Raw genomic sequence first — 23,263 nt, forward strand, 5'->3', positions numbered from 1 at the left:
TTTGTGTCATTTATTTTGTATCACTTTTGTCACTGCTATGTCTTTTGAAATATTTCAACATCTTTCTTTTCATTCACCAATGTTTTTAAGTTGCTTTTCATTCACTCATTCATTTGTTGAGTTGCATTTACATTTTAACATAACTGTTACTGTAAGTCATTGCACGAGTTTACAACAGGTCAAAAAACAGAGTAACATTAACCCTGACTCATTTGAACTTAGTACTCTTAATAAATTGCACACACCTAGGAGAAAAATATGCTCATCCTATATAATATTAACTTAAAAGATTATCACTTTACAATAATCTATATTTTTCAACATTTTTTACTTATCATCTCTACATTTAGTAATTGTTGTAGCATCAAATTCAGTTAAAATGATGTGACTATCTTTTTCTGTAATTATCTTGCTCTTACTAAAAATCCTCTGTTAATTTTAGTTGATTATAGTTTCAATGTTTTGGCTGACATGAATTTCCATGTCCGCTACAATCTTGAGAAGTTCTGTTTGTTTGTTGTTATTCCTGTCCCTTTGTTCCATACTGCTGTTTCCTCTGTTCTATGAGAATTTTCTTGCTGCTCCTTGTGTTCTTTTATTAGAATAGTATTTTTCTTGCCAGCATTTTACTTATTTTTGCTTCGCCTCTCGGCTTTGCTTCTGCTAATGCTGCCCCTCTCCCCTATGAACTCTTCTGGATCACTTTGCCGTCTCTATTTTTTTTTGTCTTTTTTGGTCTTTCAAGACTCCCTTACCCCCTGCTTTGACAGTCTTTTCCTTGCTCTCTGAACTGAAGATGGGTCTTTAATGGCATTGTCTTGATCACAGTTATCTGATGTCTCTCCTCCCCACTTGATTTGTCCCTTATGTTCTTTGCCCTTTTTGGTTGTGAAACATTTTGATTGAAGATGATGAATCAGAATCAATGGAGACGTTCTCGTTGAGAACTAACCAACCTCTTGACCCCGCAACCCTCGCAAGTCCAGACCTTCTCTCAGACATGTCAGACATCAGAATATGTGCTGGTTTTACTGTAGAGCAAATAGATCACTTTCTAAATGAAGAGAGAGCTGGAGCTAGAGGGCTGGAGGAAAACAAGACCATGGAACCATTTCAAGAGAGGATTGAGACAGTTGGAGACATTCCAAGTGATTGGGAAAATAACAACAGAGGCAAAGTACAAGGAGATGGAACTATAAGCAAAACATGGGATTTGGTCTTTGAGTCACAGGTTGTTGGAATGAGTAAAGAACCTGAAGAAGAACTGGCCTTCCAGGAGAATAAAACTGAGAGTAAGACTTTAAGTAGACCTGCCACAGAGGACAGAGAAATGAGTGGCATGGTCTTTTGCCTCAGTGTAGACATGGAACAATATCTGGAACAGCATCCTGCAGTGGAGAGTGGTTCTCAGGAAGACCTTGTCCATGAGGGATTTGAACAGGTTATCGTAAAGTGTGATGGCAAACGGCATCCACCAAATATAAAGAAACCTATTAGGAAGAAACTTCGAGATAGAGAACGTTCTGGATGCAGCAGCTCTGAGGGAGAGCTGGAAAGGATGAGCTCTGAGGAGTCTTTGGATGGTGATGCTATTCTTCAGGAGAGTGGCCTTGTTCCCGCAACCGTTACGGATCCACCGGCTTCTCCTCTTGTCATTGAAACACCTATAGGATCTATAAAGGACAGAGTTAAAGCTTTGCAGGACAAAGTTGAAGAGGAAAAAGAAGGGCAAAGAAAAATGGAGGTACTCCCAAAATTGTTTACGGCTACAGAAAAGAAAATGAAGGCAGATATGCCAGAACTTCCCAGAGTTCCCAAGTCCCCTAAATCCCCAAGGTCTCAGACAGAAAGATTAGAGGAGACAATGTCGGTCAAAGAGCTTATGAAAGCATTCCAGACTGGTCAGGACCCTTCAAAAAATAAATCTGGGCTTTTTGAGCATAAAGCTGTCACTTCCTCTATTTCAACCATAAAATCTGGATCATCAGATTCTGAGGAAATCCAGAGAAGGGAAGAAAGTCCTACACATCACCAGAGTGATCCCAAGAAATGGGAGAAAATGGACTCAGGAGATCATTCAGTAAGCTCAATTAGAGATACGTCTGAGGAATCAGATGTATATGTTGGAAAGACAGTCAAATTTTCTGATGTAATTCAGTGTGATGATGGAAGCATTACCCCACACAGAGAGGCACTAGAGTCTTTAGAGAAGGAGAAAATGTCTGTTAGGGAGCTGATGAAAGCATTCCAAAGTCAATCAGATCCTTTGAAAAAAGCTGATCTTGTCGAGCACAAATCAGTTGTATCTTCTTGTATTTCAACACGGATATCTGAATTGGTTGTTTCCATGGAGGGAGAGAGGACTGACACAGAGGAGCGAAATTCACAAATGGAAATCCAGAATCACACAATGTTCCATTCACAGGCTGACAATGAGCAATTTGGTTCAGAGGCACAAACAATACAATTAAAGAGCGATAAGCCTGAGGAATCACAGCTAGGTTCAGATATTGTATATTGTGGAGAGAAGGTTGCTGATACAACTCAATATGACTATGAAAGAGTTAACCCTTTGACAGAAGTGTCATCAGGGAGGCCACTCAAAATGATGCAGTTAGAAGAACCAGTCCAAAGCAGTTGTAGACATTTATCTGAGGACCTACAAATCAGTCCTGACCGGAGAACTTCTGAGGATTTCAGTGCCGACATAAAGGCTGAGTTGGAGGACAATCCAGAGTACCAACTCTTCAAGAGGATATCCCCCACTCCAGCTATCAACTATCAGGAGACCACCTTAGACGATGATTCTTTTGCAAATCCAGCATCAATCTCCAGTCCCTATTCAAGTTGTTTTAGGGAAGATGCTTCTCCTTTTGAGAATCACATGATACTTGATGATCAAAGTTCTGAGAGTCCCAAGCATGAAATTACAGCTGAATTTTTGGATAATAAGGTTAACATAAGGACCCGTCATTCTAGCTCAGGGGATAACAAAAACTACAAAGAACTGGCCCATCAAAAGAGCAATGAAAGGCCCACAGACTTAACCAGAAGAGAACTGTACATCATTCCTCCACAGGAAGAGATATTTTATGACGAAGGAAAAGAAAATGCAAGTATGGATTGCCGAAACAAAGTATTCTTTACACCACATGACAATGAAGTAACAGAAAACCTCACTACTGAGGAACCACAACTTCATGGAGTCCACATTAGCAGGAAAACATATAGGCAGACATCTACCACAGAAAAAGATATTTCAGGGATGGCGCCCTTAATGAACACTGACTTGGATCAGCATCTACAAGCAAGGGGGGTCACAAGTGGACCTCCCTTTGAGGGTGTTGTCCAGGAGACATTTGAACAAACTATTGCAATGAAGGAAAAAGAGAAAGAATGTCTCTTGCTTGTCACTGATGAAAATGAAGGGGAGATACTGAGTGGCCCGTCGCAAGAAATGGATCATGGAAAGATGGGAAAACACTCATTGAGAGCTGAAGCTGAAGATGAAGAGGGGGAATTTGAAAATGCATCCAAAGACGTAGAAGATATCAACTTTGGTCCATCTCTAGAAGCTAAGCTTGTGACAATTAGTCCACTGGAAGAAAATGTTTTGCAGAGACAATTTGAAGGAAAAGTGGATGACCAAACACAAGAAATAGATACACATGAGGACACAAAGAGAAGTGGGGTGGCGAGTACATTGGAAGAAATCCAAGAACTCCCAATGAAGGAAGAATTTGTTGACAGAAAGTCTTCATATCGGCCTTCTATAAAAGTAAAGGAGGTTTCAGGTATGACATCAATGCTGACAAGTGACTTAGACCAGTATCTCATGGACAGGCCAGTGATCCAGCCTCCTGCAGAAGAGGATATTATCCAGGAAAAATTTGAAGAAGTTATTCTCACTAAAATCCAAAAATCATCTAGTGTGGAGCAACCAACTACATGTGTAGAAAAACAACTAGCCCACCAGAGTGATGTGGATGACATGGTAGGTGGAGACATGCAGGCTGATGTGGACAAAGTCAAAGAACTGACACCCACCTTGGAGACACCATTCCAACAAGTTTTCATTGAGAGAAAGATGCATCACCAGCAGCCAAAACCTGAGAGAGATATGTCAGGCATGCTGTCACTTCTCAGTTGTGATTTGGATGAATATGTAAAGGAAAATCCAGTGGTGGTACAGCACGATGCAGAAGAGGAGGTCATTCCTGAGAGCTTTGATCAAGTTATAGTGACAAGTTCTAAGTTGGAGGACAACATCAGTGGAGAGGCAGATGAGCACATGCAGACTGATGCGATTGAGGTCAAAGGATTTTTCCCAACTTCTGAACCAGAGCAGCCGTTCCAACAAGTTTTCATTGAGAGAAAGACATATCATGGAGAGTCAAAACCTGAGAAGGATATGTCAGGCATGTTGTCCTTGCTCAGTAGGGACTTGGACCAAAGTTTAAAGGACAAACCAGTGGCGGTACAACACCTCCCAGAAGAAGAGGTCATTCATGAGACTGAGGCAATTGAGGTCGAAGGATTGTCCCCAACCTCTGAACCAGAGCAGCCATTCCAACAAGTTTTTATAGAGCAAAAGATGTATCAAGGAGAGTCAAAACCTGAGAAGGATATGTCAGGCATGTTGTCCTTGCTCAGTAGGGACTTGGACCAAAGTTTAAAGGACAAACCAGTGGTGGTACAACAGCTACAAGAAGAAAAGGTCATTCATGAGACTGAGGCAATTGAGGTCGAAGGATTGTCCCCAACCTCTGAACCAGAGCAGCCGTTCCAACAAGTTTTTATAGAGCAAAAGATGTATCAAGGAGAGTCAAAACCTGAGAAGGATCCGTCAGGTATGTTGTCCCTGCTCAGTAGGGACTTGGACCAAAGTTTAAAGGACAAACCAGTGGTGATACAACACTTCCCAGAGGAGGAGGTCATCCATGAGAGCTTTGATCAAGTAATAGTCACAAGGAATAATTTGGAGGATAATGTAAGTGGAGAGGCAGATGAGCACATGCAGACGGATGCAAAAGAGATCCAAGGATTTTCCCCAACTACTGAACAAGAGCAGCCATTCCAACAAGCTTTAACAGAGAGAAAGACATATCATGGAGAGTCCAAACCTGAGAAGGATATGTCAGGGATGTTGTCCTTGCTAAGTAGTGACCTGGACCAAAGTTTAAAGGACAAACCAGTGGTGATACAACACTTCCCAGAGGAGGAGGTCATCCATGAGAGCTTTGATCAAGTAATAGTCACAAAGAATAATTTGGAGGACAACATAAGTGGAGAAGCAGATGAGCACATAGCAATGGATATACCTGGTGATAAAGAACTTTCAACAACTTCTGAACCAGAGCTGCCATTCCAACAAATTTTGATTGAGAGAAAAACTGATCATGGGGATTCAAAACCTGGGAGGGATATGTCAGGTATGTTGTCCCTGCTCAGTTATGACTTGGACCAAAGTTTAAAGGACAAACCAGTGGTGGTACAACAGCTACAAGAAGAAAAGGTCATTCATGAGACTGAGGGAATTGAGGTCGAAGGATTGTCCCCAACCTCTGAACCAGAGCAGCCGTTCCAACAAGTTTTTATAGAGCAAAAGATGTATCAAGGAGAGTCAAAACCTGAGAGGGATATGTCAGGCATGTTGTCCCTGCTCAGTAGGGACTTGGACCAAAATTTAAAGGACAAACCAGTGGTGATACAACACTTCCCAGAAGAAGAGGTCATTCATGAGAGCTTTGATCAAGTTATGGTGACAAGAAATAAGTTGGAGGACAACATCAGCAGAGAGGCAGATGAGCACATGCAGACTGAGGCAATTGAGGTCGAAGGATTGTCCCCAACCTCTGAACCAGAGCAGCCGTTCCAACAAGTTTTTATAGAGCGAAAGATGTATCAAGGAGAGTCAAAACCTGAGAAGGATATGTCAGGCATGTTGTCCCTGCTTAGTAGGGACTTGGACCAAAATTTAAAGGACAAACCAGTGGTGATACAACACTTCCCAGAAGAAGAGGTCATCCATGAGAGCTTTGATCAAGTTATGGTGACAAGAAATAAGTTGGAGGACAACATCAGCAGAGAGGCAGATGAGCACATGCAGACTGAGGCAATTGAGGTCGAAGGATTGTCCCCAACCTCTGAACCAGAGCAGCCGTTCCAACAAGTTTTTATAGAGCGAAAGATGTATCAAGGAGAGTCAAAACCTGAGAAGGATATGTCAGGCATGTTGTCCCTGCTTAGTAGGGACTTGGACCAAAATTTAAAGGACAAACCAGTGGTGATGCAACACTTCCCAGAAGAAGAGGTCATCCATGAGAGCTTTGATCAAGTTATGGTGACAAGAAATAAGTTGGAGGACAACATCAGCAGAGAGGCAGATGAGCACATGCAGACTGAGGCAATTGAGGTCGAAGGATTATCCCCAACCTCTGAACCAGAGCAGCCGTTCCAACAAGTTTTTATAGAGCGAAAGATGTATCAAGGAGAGTCAAAACCTGAGAAGGATATGTCAGGCATGTTGTCCCTGCTAAGTAGGGACTTGGACCAAAGTTTAAAGGACAAACCAGTGGTGATACAACACTTCCCAGAGGAGGAGGTCATCCATGAGAGCTTTGATCAAGTAATAGTCACAAGGAATAATTTAGAGGATAATGTAAGTGGAGAGGCAGATGAGCACATGCAGACGGATGCAAAAGAGATCCAAGGTTTTTCCCCAACTACTGAACAAGAGCAGCCATTCCAACAAGCTTTAACAGAGAGAAAGACATATCATGGAGAGTCCAAACCTGAGAAGGATATGTCATGCATGTTGTCCTTGCTAAGTAGTGACCTGAACCAAAGTTTAAAGGACAAACCAGTGGTGATACAACACTTCCCAGAGGAGGAGGTCATCCATGAGAGCTTTGATCAAGTAGTAGTCACAAGGAAGAATAATTTAGAGGATAATATAAGTGGAGAGGCAGATGAGCACATGCAGACTGAGGCAATAGAGGTCAAAGGATTGTCCCCAACTACTAAACCAGAGCAGCCATTCCAACAAGTTTTCATTGAGAGAAAGACATATCATGGAGAGTCCAAACCTGAGAAGGATATGTCAGGCATGTTGTCCTTACTCAATAGTGACCTGGACCAAAGTTTAAAGGACCATTTAGTGGTGACACAATACCAACCAGACGGGGAGATTATCCATGAGAGCTTTGAACAGGTTATACTGTCAAAAGAAACTGAAAGAGACAAAATATCCCCAGAAAGTAAGACTGTGTTACCAGAAGATGCATTAATCATCAATGAAAAAGGAGCTTTTGGAGGTGAGCAGACACCTTCCCATGAAAGTGAAGCTCCTCAGAGGTGGTCATCTGAGGATAGTGAGGGGAAACTTTTACCAAGTGGAATGCCTCATTTTAAAGACTTTGACGTAGAGACTGGGAATATTACGAAGTCATCTGAAACAATGAATGTCAGTGTAACAGATGTGAGTTTGATCACACCACAACGGCCAACCGATTTGGAAAACCTGAACAATGTTTGTTATGATGACGCAGATGAACATCTTTGTCATCGTGACTCACTTGAGTCAAGTCCACTCATGGATGATAGATCTTCAAAGAAATCCCCTGATTCAATTGAACCAAGCCCTACGAGAGAATCTCCTTGTCCAGACTCTCTTGAAGGAAGTCCCACTCAGTCAAAGGACTTAGAGCCTAAGACACCTGCTAAGATTGCTCTGTATGAGGATTATGCTTCCCAGCTTGAAGCATGTTTTGCTTACGACAAAAATATTTATATGGATGAACATGAGAATTATGAGCAAGACTCAATCCATAAAAACGGTATTGAGAATGATTCCATCAACAAGCAGTTCACCCCTGAAGAGGAGATGTTTAAAATGGCTGCAAAGATCAAAACGTTTGAGGAAATGGAACAGGAGGCTAAAATGAGGGATCCATCTTCAGATGCTACCTCACTTTCAAAGACAAGTGATCAGAAAGATGATCTAACATTTGCTCCAGCACATTCTCAAGAAACACAAGATGAATATTCTGAAAAAACTGTGTCAGACAGTGATGTGAGATATGTTGATTCAAGCATGGACACGCATGATGGGAGGTTAGAAATTGAGTCACAGCTAAGTTCTACTCAGTCAAATGAAAATTACAAAGATGAATGGTGTAGGGAAAGGGAGAAGTCTCCACAGCTTGTAGAGGAAAGTGAAAGCCAGAAAGAGAAAGAAGTTGTAGTGGGTACCTATGTTGAGACTACTTTTTCAGGCACTGTTACATATGAGCACCATCTAGACACTGACAAAGATGATAGCGCACAGGCAAGTTTACCTGTTGCTATGGAGTGGACTGAAAATGGAGAATGTATTGAGTACGAGAATGATGTTGCCTTCAATGCTCAGGTTGAGGCTGACAATCAGATGGATAGTTGTCTCACAAAGGACAAAAGACCACTGGAAAAGACATCTGTTTTGACACCAGCCCATGAGACAACACCTGAGCAATTTCAGTTTGAAGAGGGAAAGCTATTTGAAATGACCAGAGGGGGTGCCATCGATGTGACAAGAAGGAGCTTTGATGAGGACAGTGAAGGATATGCATTCTATCAAATAGGGGAGCATCCAGTCGATGAAGTTATCCTAGAAGAGCCTCAGGAAGATCAAAGAAACTCTTTGGGAAATTCTGTTGCAGATGCAACCATCCAAGAGATCACAAAATCATTTTTCACTCAGAATGCCAATGATGAAATTCCTACTCCCAAACCCAGAACTCTCATCAAGTCATCAAGTGACAATGCAAAGAGTGAGAAGCCACTTTCTGTAGCTGATCATACGAGTGCCATAGAAGGTGTGCTTGGTTCCCTTGGAGCTTTAGAGGGATTGACCAATATCCAAGAAGATGACAGAAGTCTTAAAAGCCTTGGTCTGGGCTATCTAGACTCTACCATATCTGATCTTCAATCAGACACCATTGTTCATTCAACTGACTCAAATCAGAGCAATGATTCTGAAGACTCCTCTCCTGATGATGATGATGATGAGGAGGAGGAAGAAGATGAAGACCTGTGTTCGGTAATTGAGATGCCCCTTGAGGCTGCACAGGATGGCCCCCCAGTGCACTGTCGTGAGGATTCACTACCAGGTTTATCAATAGTGCCAGACAGCACACCGAAAGAGGCAAATACAACTATATTTGAAGTCAGCCATGTTCAAGAAGACTCAGCTCTGCACCGCAGGACTAGATCTGTGGCTGATTGTGAAATGGGTAAAGCCTCTAGGAGACACAGCAGAAGTTTTTCTGATGGTACTCATAAATCCAGCAATTCCCCCTCCAAAACTCGACTGAAACAGAAAATTTCATCTCGTACAATCTCATCCTCTTCTACCCAAATGAACGAAATCTCAGTCCCTAAAGAAACATCCATCAGTTTGGATGTGGATTATATCCGCAGCCTGAGTCACAGGAGTCCCGATTCTGTAATCTGCACATACGACATCCCGGCCTCGCACAGTTCAGATTCTGATGGCACTCCTTTGAGGGGTGTGCAACCAAACTCTGGTACAGGAGATGTATTTGAATCCAGGCCTAGCTGGGATGACACTATGGATACTGAGATGCAGAGAATCATCGCAGACCAAACTCCAGAATGCACGGCAGGTATGGCCAGACCTACATGGGCTTTTGCTTTCCTAGCTCTTTTGCTCGGCAGTGAGACATCCTTTCTTTTTCCTAGCACTTAATGCCACCATATGTCGTCTTGTGTTGTGATTTGTCCTGTCACACTCACTTTGCGTCATTGTTTTCCATCTTCTGTGTGTGTGCATTTGTGTGTTGTGATGTCTTAAATGTTGTTTTCCATCCGTTTGTACTGTATGTGTGCAATCTCAAGATTGAATGGCTAAATTGCTTCAAGTAGTAGTGTAAACATTTTTGATGCAAACATCCACTACTTTATTGGTATATGTAATGTAAATATAGCTTTACTACTATTAACATGCACAGCACTTTATCAACACACCATTGTCATCATTTACACAAAAAAATGTCAGAAGTAAAATTTGTACGTAGTAGTTTGCTTACAAGTCAATTTCTTTATAGGCTGACAAATCCAGTCTTTATCTTATCATCCATGTCAACATCACAAGTCCATATTTAATTACTCCTCACTTAAAGAGCCCTCAGTGAATATACACAAACAACCTTGTTTCATATGACTGTTAATGGCAATTTTAAAATAATATTTCAAGATATGTTACAAATGCAGTTTTTTTAACTAGCACTTCAACCATGATATTTAGATTTAATCTTTGGCTCTGGTGGTATTTATAGTGGACTGGCAAGATGATGCTGACAGGAAAGAAGAGACATTAACTATTATTGCAGATCTACTTGGCTTTAGTTGGACTGGTAAGTTGTCAATTTAATGTAATAAGTTGGTTATTTCGATGTAATGAGTGCAATTAGAAAAAGGTAATAACTGCTCATTTTTCACCATCTTCTCAGAGCTGGCAAGGGAACTGGAATTCAGTGAGGAGGATATTCAATTAGTTAGATCAGAAAATCCCAATTCGCTTCAAGAGCAAAGCCATGCCCTGCTGCAGCGCTGGGTTGAGAGGGAAGGCAAACATGCCACAGGTATATGGTGTTTGGTGTTGTCTAATAGATTCCAGTTGACTTTTACAAGTATTTTTCCTATATAGTACTTCTGATCCTGTAACACACCAGTAGTGTCTTTGAAAAAATGTTGTTTAGAAGACAGCTGTTGATGTAGTCAATACAAGCTAATATTAGTGGCTTTTATGTTACGTGTCACTTAAAGGCTTTTCTTATGTCCATCAATTATCAATAATCTCTTCCACAGAGGATTGTCTCATTAAGAGACTGACAAAGATCAACCGCATGGATATCGTCCATCTTATTGAAACCCAGATGAACAAGTCTGTTCAAGAACAAACATCTAGAACGTATGCAGAGATCGAAAAGACACTGGATCACAGCGAAGGTAGTAACATCGCTAAACACCATTTGAAGGCTCTAACAATACACCTCATTTTTGTACTTGCATTCTTCATCACGTTCTTGTGTTTTCCAGTGTCAATGGCCCTATCGTCAGTGCAAGAGGATGCAGACAGCCCCAGATTTGTGAGAAGGGTGGAGTCAGATCGCAGGCCACCCCCAGCAGTTTCTGAGGAGGACCTCTCAGTGGCTTCTCTCCTGGATATTCCCTCCTGGGCTGAGCCTGTTGGACAGACCCACTCTGAGAGTATGCATGGGGACCTGCTGGAAGAGCTTGAGATCCCACAGTAAATTAACCATTTATAATACAACTGTTACTTTGTTGCTGAAGTGTTGAGACATGAAAAAACTGTGAAGTAGAACTTTGTCATATTAGTGTATTGGCTTACAAAGAAAATGTTAAATGCTATATCTTGCCTTGCTCTAAGTCTGTTCCTCTTTTAGACTTCAGCACTGATATATTAAATTTATGACACAATTATTTGACCATGGCTGTTTCTCATATTACAGTGAATTGAACACGAACCTGTGGACCTCAGAGGACGCCATTATACAAGAACGTACAAGTTATGACAACTTAGATGATCAAGTAAGTACGCTTCCCTCTTCAAAAGATGCAGCAATGGGGAGCCAAGCAACTAAAGTTCATGATGCCCAATACAAGATGAAAGACCAACAAGGTTCCTGCAGTGTTGAAGTGAACTCCTTCAGGTCTTTCCAGAGTGGTGCTCAGTGCCTAGATAAAGATGAATTAAGAAAAAAACTACCTTTAAAGTTCTTTGGAGATGAAGATCAACAAGGGCATTCTACTGAAATGCTGAAATTGCCATCATCTATGTCAATCAGAGACTTTAGTTTGAGCCTGTCTGAGTCAGAACAAGCTGAGACTGACTTCAATCAGCTTTCTGATGAGTTCAACTATATACCACAGCTTGGCAGTAAAAAGACAGCCAGGGCCATTTTCAGAGGAAACTCTGACCCAAGTGTAGAAGCTTGGTCACCAGAGGATCATCAAGAAACTATGGCAATGACTGAAGATAAAACAGATCCCGATCAGAAAAGCAAGGTCATGCAAAAGTGTATTGATGGGATCACAGCCCAATTCTTCCAAGAACTATATGGCCATAAAAGGATCCCAAAGGTTCCAGGTGTGGATATGGGCTTTGAATCCTTCAAGTCAAGCAAAGAAGAAATCGCAAAATCTCAAGTATACAGTAACCAGAATCTGGAAAACATGCCTTTTATTGATGATGATCAATCACTTGAACCCATTATTACAACAGCAAAGTACAGCATGGTGGAATATAGTAAAGCCATTCAAATGAAGGAACCAAACAAAATTTTAACCCACAGTTTGTTAACCAGTGCCCCTACCCACATGGCGTGTGACTCAACTGATAGCTATTATTTTTACAGTTCAGTTAGTCCAGACAGTGAGTTCATTAAAAACAAGGTAAAGACACCTTCTAGCCTTTTTATTCCTATATCTGTACCAAAGTCATTGGAACAAGATGAAGTATCATCATCTTCTGCTTTTATAGATTATGAAATTTTGAGACCTGATTCTTTGGAATCTGAGAAGCAGCGTGACTTATTTTCACCTGTTTCTGAGGGCAGTATCTTATCTTCAGAATCATGGAGATTGAATGACCCCATACCTAGACTTTCATCTCCTGAATCTGTCATGTCAATCAGTGATTATCGGGCAATGTCACCTGACTCTCCTCTGACCAAAAGAAAGGCCTTACCAACAGACTTTTATAATGTGTTGGCTGAGAGCCATGAATTCTCTCCTCTGTCTGATTCCTGTAGTTCAACAACATGTCCAAATCAAACACAAATAAATGATTATGGATGTCAATATTTTGGCACTGCTGTAGTTTCACACTCCCTTTTTTATGAGTATACTGAGTGTAGAAATAAAAATAGTCTACAGTCCTCTAACTCTGAAGTGCTGACACATCATCCACCTGAAACTAAAGGTGAACCAAAAGGAAAAGTCAGAGCATTTTCAAATACAGAATCACAAATTTGGTGTAAAATGTCTCTGCTTGAAGATTTTTCTCCCAACACAATGCCATCTTCACATGACTTAGATACAGATCATGTAAATGAAGTTTCAGAAACTGACTGCCGACCATTCTCACCCGATTCCCAGACTTCTCAATGTAGTTTCTCATTTCTTGAACTCATGCTCTCTGAATCAACCCGTACCACACTAAGGAGCCAATATTGTGATTATTTTTTGTTATATTCAGGGGGGGGACCACTATCACCCCAATTGACATCAGGTCTCATCACCTCAGTTTGCAGTCCAGATGTGGGTCAGAGGAGCTCTTCTCCAAAAAATATAGTAACCTTAGTTCTGGATTTCCCACTTACTGTGGAGCCTGTCACGTCAAAGGTTTATCTCCCTTCAAATGCGTCATTTTCAGAGTCCAAGCATATGAAATGTGATTCACATTATTACATGACTGCTTCTTCATCCCCTCTGGAGGAATATTACGATGAAAATAGTCGAGATTTGCTGGATTCAGTGACAGTGCATGGAAAGCCGAAGGAAAGGAGACAGCTGTGTACAAACGCTCTGTTCTCTGAGAATGGTCTTACCCATGAAGCTGATAAAAAACTAAAAACTGAAGAGACATCAGTATTCTCTGAAGACTTGAGGCAAGGGAAACAAAGTAATCAAACGTTTATTGATTATTGGTTTTCAAAATTGAACCCACATGTTGTACGTGGAACCAAGCAAGCAAACGATCCCTTGGAAGTAAAGAATCTTGAGACTGGACCCACGTTATTTCCTTCTGTGTCATTCAATGATTTGAGTCAGTCTTTCAATGACGATTTAATCTCAGGAATAAGACCACAGTCACCAGAATCAGCTGCATCCCAAGGTGAATATAGGTCCCTGTCTCCTGATTCACCTGTTCCTCCATTTAGACCATCTCTGGTTGATGAGACTGTAGAATATTCAAGACAAAGGTCAATTACACCAGAATCAGCTCATTCAGACTGGGAAGGTAGTGATTTGTTTCTCAACACCCTGTTTGATGACACCAGACCAGAGTCTCCTCAATCAGTTTTGTCTGACCATGAGTCTGATAAGTTATTGAGTAGCAGGGCATCTTCCCCAGAATCTGTGTCTTCTGATATCGATCTTTTTCTTCTTCAGGACTGGCTGGTAGATTTTAGACCATCTTCTCCAGAGTCTATGTTTTCAGTTGAAGAGCTTGCCACATATCCTGATTTCTGTTTGGGCCAGATGGAGACCCAGCACTGTAACTATTACTTGCAGAACTCTGAGAATAGAGCAGACTCACCAATTTCAACAGCGTCAGATGTTGAGTATCCCAGTATTTACCTCAAGGATCTTTTTGACGACAAAAGGCCAGATTCTCCAGCTTCGCTTGAAGAAAGTAAGAGCAGTGTAACTGACAATCAGTTTGTGTCTGGTGTAAGACTCCTGACATATGCAGATGTTGTACGTGGAACTAAGCAAGCAAACGATCCCTTGGAAGTAAAGAATCTTGAGACTGGACCCACGTTATTTCCTTCTGTGTCATTCAATGATTTTACTCAGTCTTTCGATGACGATTTAATCTCAGGAATAAGACCACAGTCACCAGAATCAGCTGTATCCCAAGGTGAATATAGGTCCCTGTCTCCTGATTCACCTGTTCCTCCATTTAGACCATCTCTGGTTGATGAGACTGTAGAATATTCAAGACAAAGGTCAATAACACCAGAATCAGCTCATTCAGACTGGGAAGGTAGTGATTTGTTTCTATACACCCTGTTTGATGACACCAGACCAGAGTCTCCTCAATCAGTTTTGTCTGACCATGAGTCTGATAAGTTATTGAGTAGCAGGGCATCTTCCCCAGAATCTGTGTCTTCTGATATCTATCTTTTTCTTCTTCAGGACTGGCTGGTAGATTTTAGACCATCTTCTCCAGAGTCTATGTTTTCAGTTGAAGAGCTTGCCACATATCCTGATTTCTGTTTGGGCCAGATGGAGACCCAGCACTGTAACTATTACTTGCAGTACTCTGAGGGTAGAGCAGAGTCACCGCTTTCAACAGCGTCAGATGTTGAGTATTCCAATATTTACCAAAGGGATCTTTTCGACGACAAAAGGCCAGATTCTCCAGATAAAGTTGAAGAAAGTAAGAGCAGTGTAACTGACAATCAGTGTGTGTCTGGTGTAAGACTCCTGACATATGCAGATGTTGTACGTGGAACTAAGCAAGCAAACGATCCCTTGGAAGTAAAGAATCTTGAGACTGGACCCACGTTATTTCCTTCTGTGTCATTCAATGATTTGAGTCAGTCTTTCTATGACGATTTAATCTCAGGAATAAGACCACAGTCACCAGAATCAGCTGCATCCCAAGGTGAATATAGGTCCCTGTCTCCTGATTCCCCTGTTCCTCCATTTAGACCATCTCTGGTTGATGAGACTGTAGAATATTCAAGACAAAGGTCAATAACACCAGAATCAGCTCATTCAGACTGGGAAGGTAGTGATTTGTGTCTCAACACTCTGTTTGATGACACCAGACCAGAGTCTCTTCAATCAGTTTTTTCTGACCATGAGTCTGATAAGTTATTGAGTAGCAGGGCATCTTCCCCAGAATCTGTGTCTTCTGATATCGATCTTTTTCTTCTTCAGGATTGGCTGGTAGATTTTAGACCATCTTCTCCAGAGTCTATGTTTTCAGTTGAAGAGATTGCCACATATCCTGATTTCAGTTTGGGCCAGATGGTGACCCAGCACTGTAACTATTACTTGCAGTACTCTGAGAGTAGAGCAGAGCCACCGCTTTCAACAGCGTCAGATGCTGAGGATTCTAATATTTACCTCAAGGATCTTTTTGATGAAAAAAGGCCAGATTCCCCAGATTCGGTTGAAGAAAGTAAGAACAGTGTAACTGACAATCAGTTTGTTTCCGGTGTAAGACTCCTGACATATGCAGATGTTTTACGTGGAATTACACAAGCAAAACTAGCAGAAGATTCATTAGAAATCAAGTGTTTTGAGTCCACGCCTACTTTACTTCCATCTTTGTCACCTGACATTGCAGAGTCGAAACCTTTAAAAGTTCAACCACTCTTCCCCAAACTGACATCAGACCTCAACACTACAGTCTGCAATCCTGACGTGGGTCAGAGAACTTTACCCCAAAAAATAGTGACGTGTTTTCTAGATCTTCCACTACCGTCAGAGCCTGCCATATCAACTGATATTCTCCCTTCAAAGTTCTCACTTTCAGAGTTCAAGCATGTAAAATGCGATATACAATATTACACAACTTTTCCTTCATCCCCTCTGGAAGACTATTATGATGAAAACAACCCAGACTTGCTGAAATCAATCTCATGCCATGTGAGACCTAAAAAAGAAGGAGGACTGTGCACAAGTACTGTGTCCTCTGACAATGGGCCTACATTTACAGATGATAAATCCATCAAAACTGAAGATACATCACGATCTTATGAAGACACAAGGCAAGAGAAAGACAGTCATGAACAATTGATGGATTATTGGTTTTCAAAATTAAAACAAAAATCATCTAGCCACTCTTCGGGAATAAAAGATTTTGAGTCTGGACACATGTTACTACCTTCAGTGTCATTTGATGATTTTACTCAGTCTTTCGATGACGATTTAATCTCAGGAATAAGACCACAGTCACCAGAATCAGCTGCATCCCAAGGTGAATATAGGTCCCTGTCTCCTGATTCACCTGTTCCTCCATTTAGACCATCTCTGGTTGATGAGACTGTAGAATATTCAAGACAAAGGTCAATTACACCAGAATCAGCTCATTCAGACTGGGAAGGGAGTGATTTGTTTCTCAACACCCTGTTTGATGACACCAGACCAGAGTCTCCTCAATCAGTTTTGTCCGACCATGAGTCTGATAAGTTATTGAGTAGCAGGGCATCTTCCCCAGAATCTGTGTCTTCTGATATCGATCTTTTTCTTCTTCAGGACTGGCTGGTAGATTTTAGACCATCTTCTCCAGAGTCTATGTTTTCAGTTGAAGAGCTTGCCACATATCCTGATTTCTGTTTGGGCCAGATGGAGACCCAGCACTGTAACTATTACTTGCAGTACTCTGAGAGAAGAGCTGACTCACCAATTTCAACAGCGTCAGATGTTGAGTATTCCAATATTTACCTCAAGGATCTTTTCGACGACAAAAGGCCAGATTCTCCAGATGCAGTTGAAGAAAGTAAGAGCAGTGTAACTGACAATCAGTGTGTGTCTGGTGTAAGACTCCTGACATATGCAGATGTTGTACGTGGAACTAAGCAAGCAAACGATCCCTTGGAAGTAAAGAATCTTGAGACTGGACCCACGTTACTACCTTCTGTGTCATTCAATGATTTGAGTCAGTCTTTCGATGACGATTTAATCTCAGGAATAAGACCACAGTCACCAGAATCAGCTGCATCCCAAGGTGAATATAGGTCCCTGTCTCCTGATTCACCTGTTCCTCCATTTAGACCATCTCTGGTTGATGAGACTGTAGAATATTCAAGACAAAGGTCAATTACACCAGAATCAGCTCCTTCAGACTGGGAAGGTAGTGATTTGTTTCTCAACACCCTGTTTGATGACACCAGACCAGAGTCTCCTCAATCAGTTTTGTCCGACCATGAGTCTGATAAGTTATTGAGTAGCAGGGCATCTTCCCCAGATTCTGTGTCCTCTGATATCAATCTTTTTCTTCTTCAGGACTGGCTGGTAGATTTTAGACCATCTTCTCCAGAGTCTATGTTTTCAGTTGAAGAGCTTGCCACATATCCTGATTTCTGTTTGGGCCAGATGGAGACCCAGCACTGTAACTATTACTTGCAGTACTCTGAGAGAAGAGCTGACTCACCAATTTCAACAGCGTCAGATGTTGAGTATTCCAATATTTACCTCAAGGATCTTTTCGACGACAAAAGGCCAGATTCTCCAGATGCAGTTGAAGAAAGTAAGAGCAGTGTAACTGACAATCAGTGTGTGTCTGGTGTAAGACTCCTGACATATGCAGATGTTGTACGTGGAACTAAGCAAGCAAACGATCCCTTGGAAGTAAAGAATCTTGAGACTGGACCCACGTTATTTCCTTCTGTGTCATTCAATGATTTTACTCAGTCTTTCGATGACGATTTAATCTCAGGAATAAGACCACAGTCACCAGAATCAGCTGCATCCCAAGGTGAATATAGGTCCCTGTCTCTTGATTCACCTGTTCCTCCATTTAGACCATCTCTGGTTGATGAGACTGTAGAATATTCAAGGCAAAGGTCCATTTCACCAGAATCAGCTCCTTCAGACTGGGAAGGTAGTGATTTGTTTCTCAACACCCTGTTTGATGACACCAGACCAGAGTCTACTCAATCAGTTTTGTCCGACCATGAGTCTGATAAGTTATTGAGTAGCAGGGCATCTTCCCCAGAATCTGTGTCTTCTGATATCGATATTTTTCTTCTTCAGGACCTGCTGGTAGATTTCAGACCATCTTCTCCAGAGTCTATGTTTTCAGTTGAAGAGCTTGCCACATATCATGATTTCCCTTTGGGCCAGATGGAGACCCAGCACTGTAACTATTACTTGCAGTACTCTGAGAGAAGAGCTGACTCACCAATTTCAACAGCGTCAGATGTTGAGTATTCCAATATTTACCTCAAGGATCTTTTCGACGACAAAAGGCCAGATTCTCCAGATGCAGTTGAAGAAAGTAAGAGCAGTGTAACTGACAATCAGTGTGTGTCTGGTGTAAGACTCCTGACATATGCAGATGTTGTACGTGGAGCTAAGCAAGCAAATGATCCCTTGGAAGTAAAGAATCTTGAGACTGGACCCACGTTGTTTCCTTCTGTGTCATTCAATGATTTGAGTCAGTCTTTCTATGACGATTTAATCTCAGGAGTAAGACCACAGTCACCAGAATCAGCTGCATCCCAAGGTGAATATAGGTCCCTGTCTCCTGATTCACCTGTTCCTCCATTTAGACCATCTCTGGTTGATGAGACTGTAGAATATTCAAGACAAAGGTCAATTACACCAGAATCAGCTCATTCAGACTGGGAAGGGAGGGATTTGTGTCTCAACACTCGCTTTGATGACACCAGACCAGAGTCTCCTCAATCAGTTTTTTCCGACCATGAGTCTGATAAGTTATTGAGTAACAGGGCATCTTCCCCAGAATCTGTGTCTTCTGATATCGATCTTTTTCTTCTTCAGGATTGGCTGGTAGATTTTAGACCATCTTCTCCAGAGTCTATGTTTTCAGTTGAAGAGCTTGCCACATATCATGATTTCCCTTTGGGCCAGATGGAGACCCAGCACTGTAACTATTACTTGCAGTTCTCTGAGAGTAGAGCAGAGTCACCAATTTCAACAGCGTCAGATGTTGAGTATTCCAGTATTTACCTAAGGGATCTTCTTGACGTCAAAAGGCCAGATTCTCCAGATTTGGTTGAAGAAAGTAAGAGCAGTGTAACTGACAATCAGTGTGTGTCTGGTGTAAGACTCCTGACATATGCAGATGTTGTACGTGGAGCTAAGCAAGCAAATGATCCCTTGGAAGTAAAGAATCTTGAGACTGGACCCACGTTATTTCCTTCTGTGTCATTCAATGATTTGAGTCAGTCTTTCTATGACGATTTAATCTCAGGAATAAGACCACAGTCACCAGAATCAGCTGCATCCCAAGGTGAATATAGGTCCCTGTCTCCTGATTCACCTGTTCCTCCATTTAGACCATCTCTGGTTGATGAGACTGTAGAATATTCAAGACAAAGGTCAATTACACCAGAATCAGCTCCTTCAGACTGGGAAGGTAGTGATTTGTTTCTCAACACCCTGTTTGATGACACCAGACCAGAGTCTCCTCAATCAGTTTTGTCCGACCATGAGTTTGATAAGTTATTGAGTAGCAGGGCATCTTCCCCAGAATCTGTGTCTTCTGATATCGATCTTTTTCTTCTTCAGGACTGGCTGGTAGATTTTAGACCATCTTCTCCAGAGTCTATGTTTTCAGTTGAAGAGCTTGCCACATATCCTGATTTCTGTTTGGGCCAGATGGAGACCCAGCACTGTAACTATTACTTGCAGTACTCTGAGGGTAGAGCAGAGTCACCGCTTTCAACAGCGTCAGATGTTGAGTATTCCAATATTTACCAAAGGGATCTTTTCGACGACAAAAGGCCAGATTCTCCAGATGCGGTTGAAGAAAGTAAGAGCAGTGTGACTGACAATCAGTGTGTGTCTGGTGTAAGACTCCTGACATATGCAGATGTTGTACGTGGAACTAAGCAAGCAAACGATCCCTTGGAAGTAAAGAATCTTGAGACTAGACCGAGGTTATTTCCTTCTGTGTCATTCAATGATTTGAGTCAGTCTTTCTATGACGATTTAATCTCAGGAATAAGACCACAGTCACCAGAATCAGCTGCATCCCAAGGTGAATATAGGTCCCTGTCTCCTGATTCACCTGTTCCTCCATTTAGACCATCTCTGGTTGATGAGACTGTAGAATATTCAAGACAAAGGTCAATTACACCAGAATCAGCTCATTCAGACTGGGAAGGTCGTGATTTGTTTCTCAACACCCTGTTTGATGAAACCAGACCAGAGTCTCCTCAATCAGTTTTGTCCGACCATGAGTCTGATAAGTTATTGAGTAGCAGGGCATCTTCCCCAGAATCTGTGTCTTCTGATATCGATCTTTTTCTTCTTCAGGACTGGCTGGTAGATTTTAGACCATCTTCTCCAGAGTCTATGTTTTCAGTTGAAGAGATTGCCACATATCCTGATTTCTGTTTGGGCCAGATGGAGACCCAGCACTGTAACTATTACTTGCAGTACTCTGAGAGAAGAGCTGACTCACCAATTTCAACAGCGTCAGATGTTGAGTATTCCAATATTTACCTCAAGGATCTTTTCGACGACAAAAGGCCAGATTCTCCAAATGCAGTTGAAGAAAGTAAGAGCAGTGTAACTGACAATCAGTGTGTGTCATGTGTCAGACTCCTGACATATGCAGATGTTGTACGTGGAACTAAGCAAGCAAACGATCCCTTGGAAGTAAAGAATCTTGAGACTGGACCCACGTTACTACCTTCAGTGTCATTTGATGATTTTACTCAGTCTTTCGATGACGATTTAATCTCAGGAATAAGACCACAGTCACCAGAATCAGCTGCATCCCAAGGTGAATATAGGTCCCTGTCTCCTGATTCACCTGTTCCTCCATTTAGACCATCTCTGGTTGATGAGACTGTAGAATATTCAAGACAAAGGTCAATAACACCAGAATCAGCTCATTCAGACTGGGAAGGTAGTGATTTGTGTCTCAACACTCTGTTTGATGACACCAGACCAGAGTCTCCTCAATCAGTTTTGTCTGACCATGAGTCTGATAAGTTATTGAGTAGCAGGGCATCTTGCCCAGAATCTGTGTCTTCTGATATCGATCTTTTTCTTCTTCAGGATTGGCTGGTAGATTTTAGACCATCTTCTCCAGAGTCTATGTTTTCATTCGAAGAGATTGCCACATATCCTGATTTCTGTTTGGGCCAGATGGTGACCCAGCACTGTAACTATTACTTGCAGTACTCTGAGGGTAGAGCAGAGTCACCGCTTTCAACAGCGTCAGATGTTGAGTATTCCAATATTTACCAAAGGGATCTTTTCGACGACAAAAGGCCAGATTCTCCAGATGCGGTTGAAGAAAGTAAGAGCAGTGTGACTGACAATCAGTGTGTGTCTGGTGTAAGACTCCTGACATATGCAGATGTTGTACGTGGAACTAAGCAAGCAAACGATCCCTTGGAAGTAAAGAATCTTGAGACTAGACCGAGGTTATTTCCTTCTGTGTCATTCAATGATTTGAGTCAGTCTTTCTATGACGATTTAATCTCAGGAATAAGACCACAGTCACCAGAATCAGCTGCATCCCAAGGTGAATATAGGTCCCTGTCTCCTGATTCCCCTGTTCCTCCATTTAGACCATCTCTGGTTGATGAGACTGTAGAATATTCAAGACAAAGGTCAATTACACCAGAATCAGCTCATTCAGACTGGGAAGGTCGTGATTTGTTTCTCAACACCCTGTTTGATGAAACCAGACCAGAGTCTCCTCAATCAGTTTTGTCCGACCATGAGTCTGATAAGTTATTGAGTAGCAGGGCATCTTCCCCAGAATCTGTGTCTTCTGATATCGATCTTTTTCTTCTTCAGGACTGGCTGGTAGATTTTAGACCATCTTCTCCAGAGTCTATGTTTTCAGTTGAAGAGATTGCCACATATCCTGATTTCTGTTTGGGCCAGATGGAGACCCAGCACTGTAACTATTACTTGCAGTACTCTGAGAGAAGAGCTGACTCACCAATTTCAACAGCGTCAGATGTTGAGTATTCCAATATTTACCTCAAGGATCTTTTCGACGACAAAAGGCCAGATTCTCCAAATGCAGTTGAAGAAAGTAAGAGCAGTGTAACTGACAATCAGTGTGTGTCATGTGTCAGACTCCTGACATATGCAGATGTTGTACGTGGAACTAAGCAAGCAAACGATCCCTTGGAAGTAAAGAATCTTGAGACTGGACCCACGTTACTACCTTCAGTGTCATTTGATGATTTTACTCAGTCTTTCGATGACGATTTAATCTCAGGAATAAGACCACAGTCACCAGAATCAGCTGCATCCCAAGGTGAATATAGGTCCCTGTCTCCTGATTCACCTGTTCCTCCATTTAGACCATCTCTGGTTGATGAGACTGTAGAATATTCAAGACAAAGGTCAATAACACCAGAATCAGCTCATTCAGACTGGGAAGGTAGTGATTTGTGTCTCAACACTCTGTTTGATGACACCAGACCAGAGTCTCCTCAATCAGTTTTGTCTGACCATGAGTCTGATAAGTTATTGAGTAGCAGGGCATCTTGCCCAGAATCTGTGTCTTCTGATATCGATCTTTTTCTTCTTCAGGATTGGCTGGTAGATTTTAGACCATCTTCTCCAGAGTCTATGTTTTCATTCGAAGAGATTGCCACATATCCTGATTTCTGTTTGGGCCAGATGGTGACCCAGCACTGTAACTATTACTTGCAGTACTCTGAGAGTAGAGCAGAGTCACCGCTTTTAACAGCGTCAGATGCTGAGGATTCTAATATTTACCTCAAGGATCTTTTTGATGAAAAAAGGCCAGATTCCCCAGATTCGGTTGAAG

At 41.8% G+C, this 23,263-nt stretch overlaps 3 protein-coding genes across 10 annotated transcripts in view; all 3 read left to right on the forward strand.

The window, feature by feature from the left end:
- The window catches only part of ank2a (ankyrin 2a, neuronal), an 80,181-nt gene that overhangs the window by 43,830 nt on the left and 13,088 nt on the right, over positions 1-23,263 (forward strand). For 7 of the 8 annotated variants that reach the window (XM_086211408.1, XM_086211411.1, XM_086211410.1 and 4 more), the window contains 5 exons: positions 10,338-10,415; positions 10,512-10,643; positions 10,870-11,010; positions 11,101-11,311; positions 11,535-11,613. In XM_086211408.1, coding sequence (XP_086067534.1) covers positions 10,338-10,415; positions 10,512-10,643; positions 10,870-11,010; positions 11,101-11,311; positions 11,535-11,613 — 641 coding nt within the window. Of the gene's footprint in view, positions 1-437; positions 9,666-10,337; positions 10,416-10,511; positions 10,644-10,869; positions 11,011-11,100; positions 11,312-11,534; positions 11,614-23,263 lie in introns of those variants that run through there. The other variant, XM_086211407.1, reaches the window with a different exon arrangement.
- Positions 11,636-18,575, forward strand: LOC147257469 (uncharacterized). The gene is made up of 2 exons (XM_086210000.1): positions 11,636-18,016; positions 18,523-18,575. Exons 1-2 carry the CDS (start codon positions 11,647-11,649, stop codon positions 18,573-18,575), a joined length of 6,423 nt encoding a protein of 2,140 aa, XP_086066126.1. The 5' UTR covers positions 11,636-11,646.
- Positions 19,337-23,261, forward strand: LOC147257470 (uncharacterized). The gene is made up of 3 exons (XM_086210001.1): positions 19,337-22,062; positions 22,273-23,115; positions 23,238-23,261. Exons 1-3 carry the CDS (start codon positions 19,363-19,365, stop codon positions 23,259-23,261), a joined length of 3,567 nt encoding a protein of 1,188 aa, XP_086066127.1. The 5' UTR covers positions 19,337-19,362.

This window comes from Aulostomus chinensis, chromosome 8 (assembly GCF_037954235.1).
Source record: "Aulostomus chinensis isolate RoL2024-O1b breed Wild chromosome 8, RoL_Achi_v1.0, whole genome shotgun sequence".
NCBI lineage: Eukaryota > Metazoa > Chordata > Actinopteri > Syngnathiformes > Aulostomidae > Aulostomus > Aulostomus chinensis.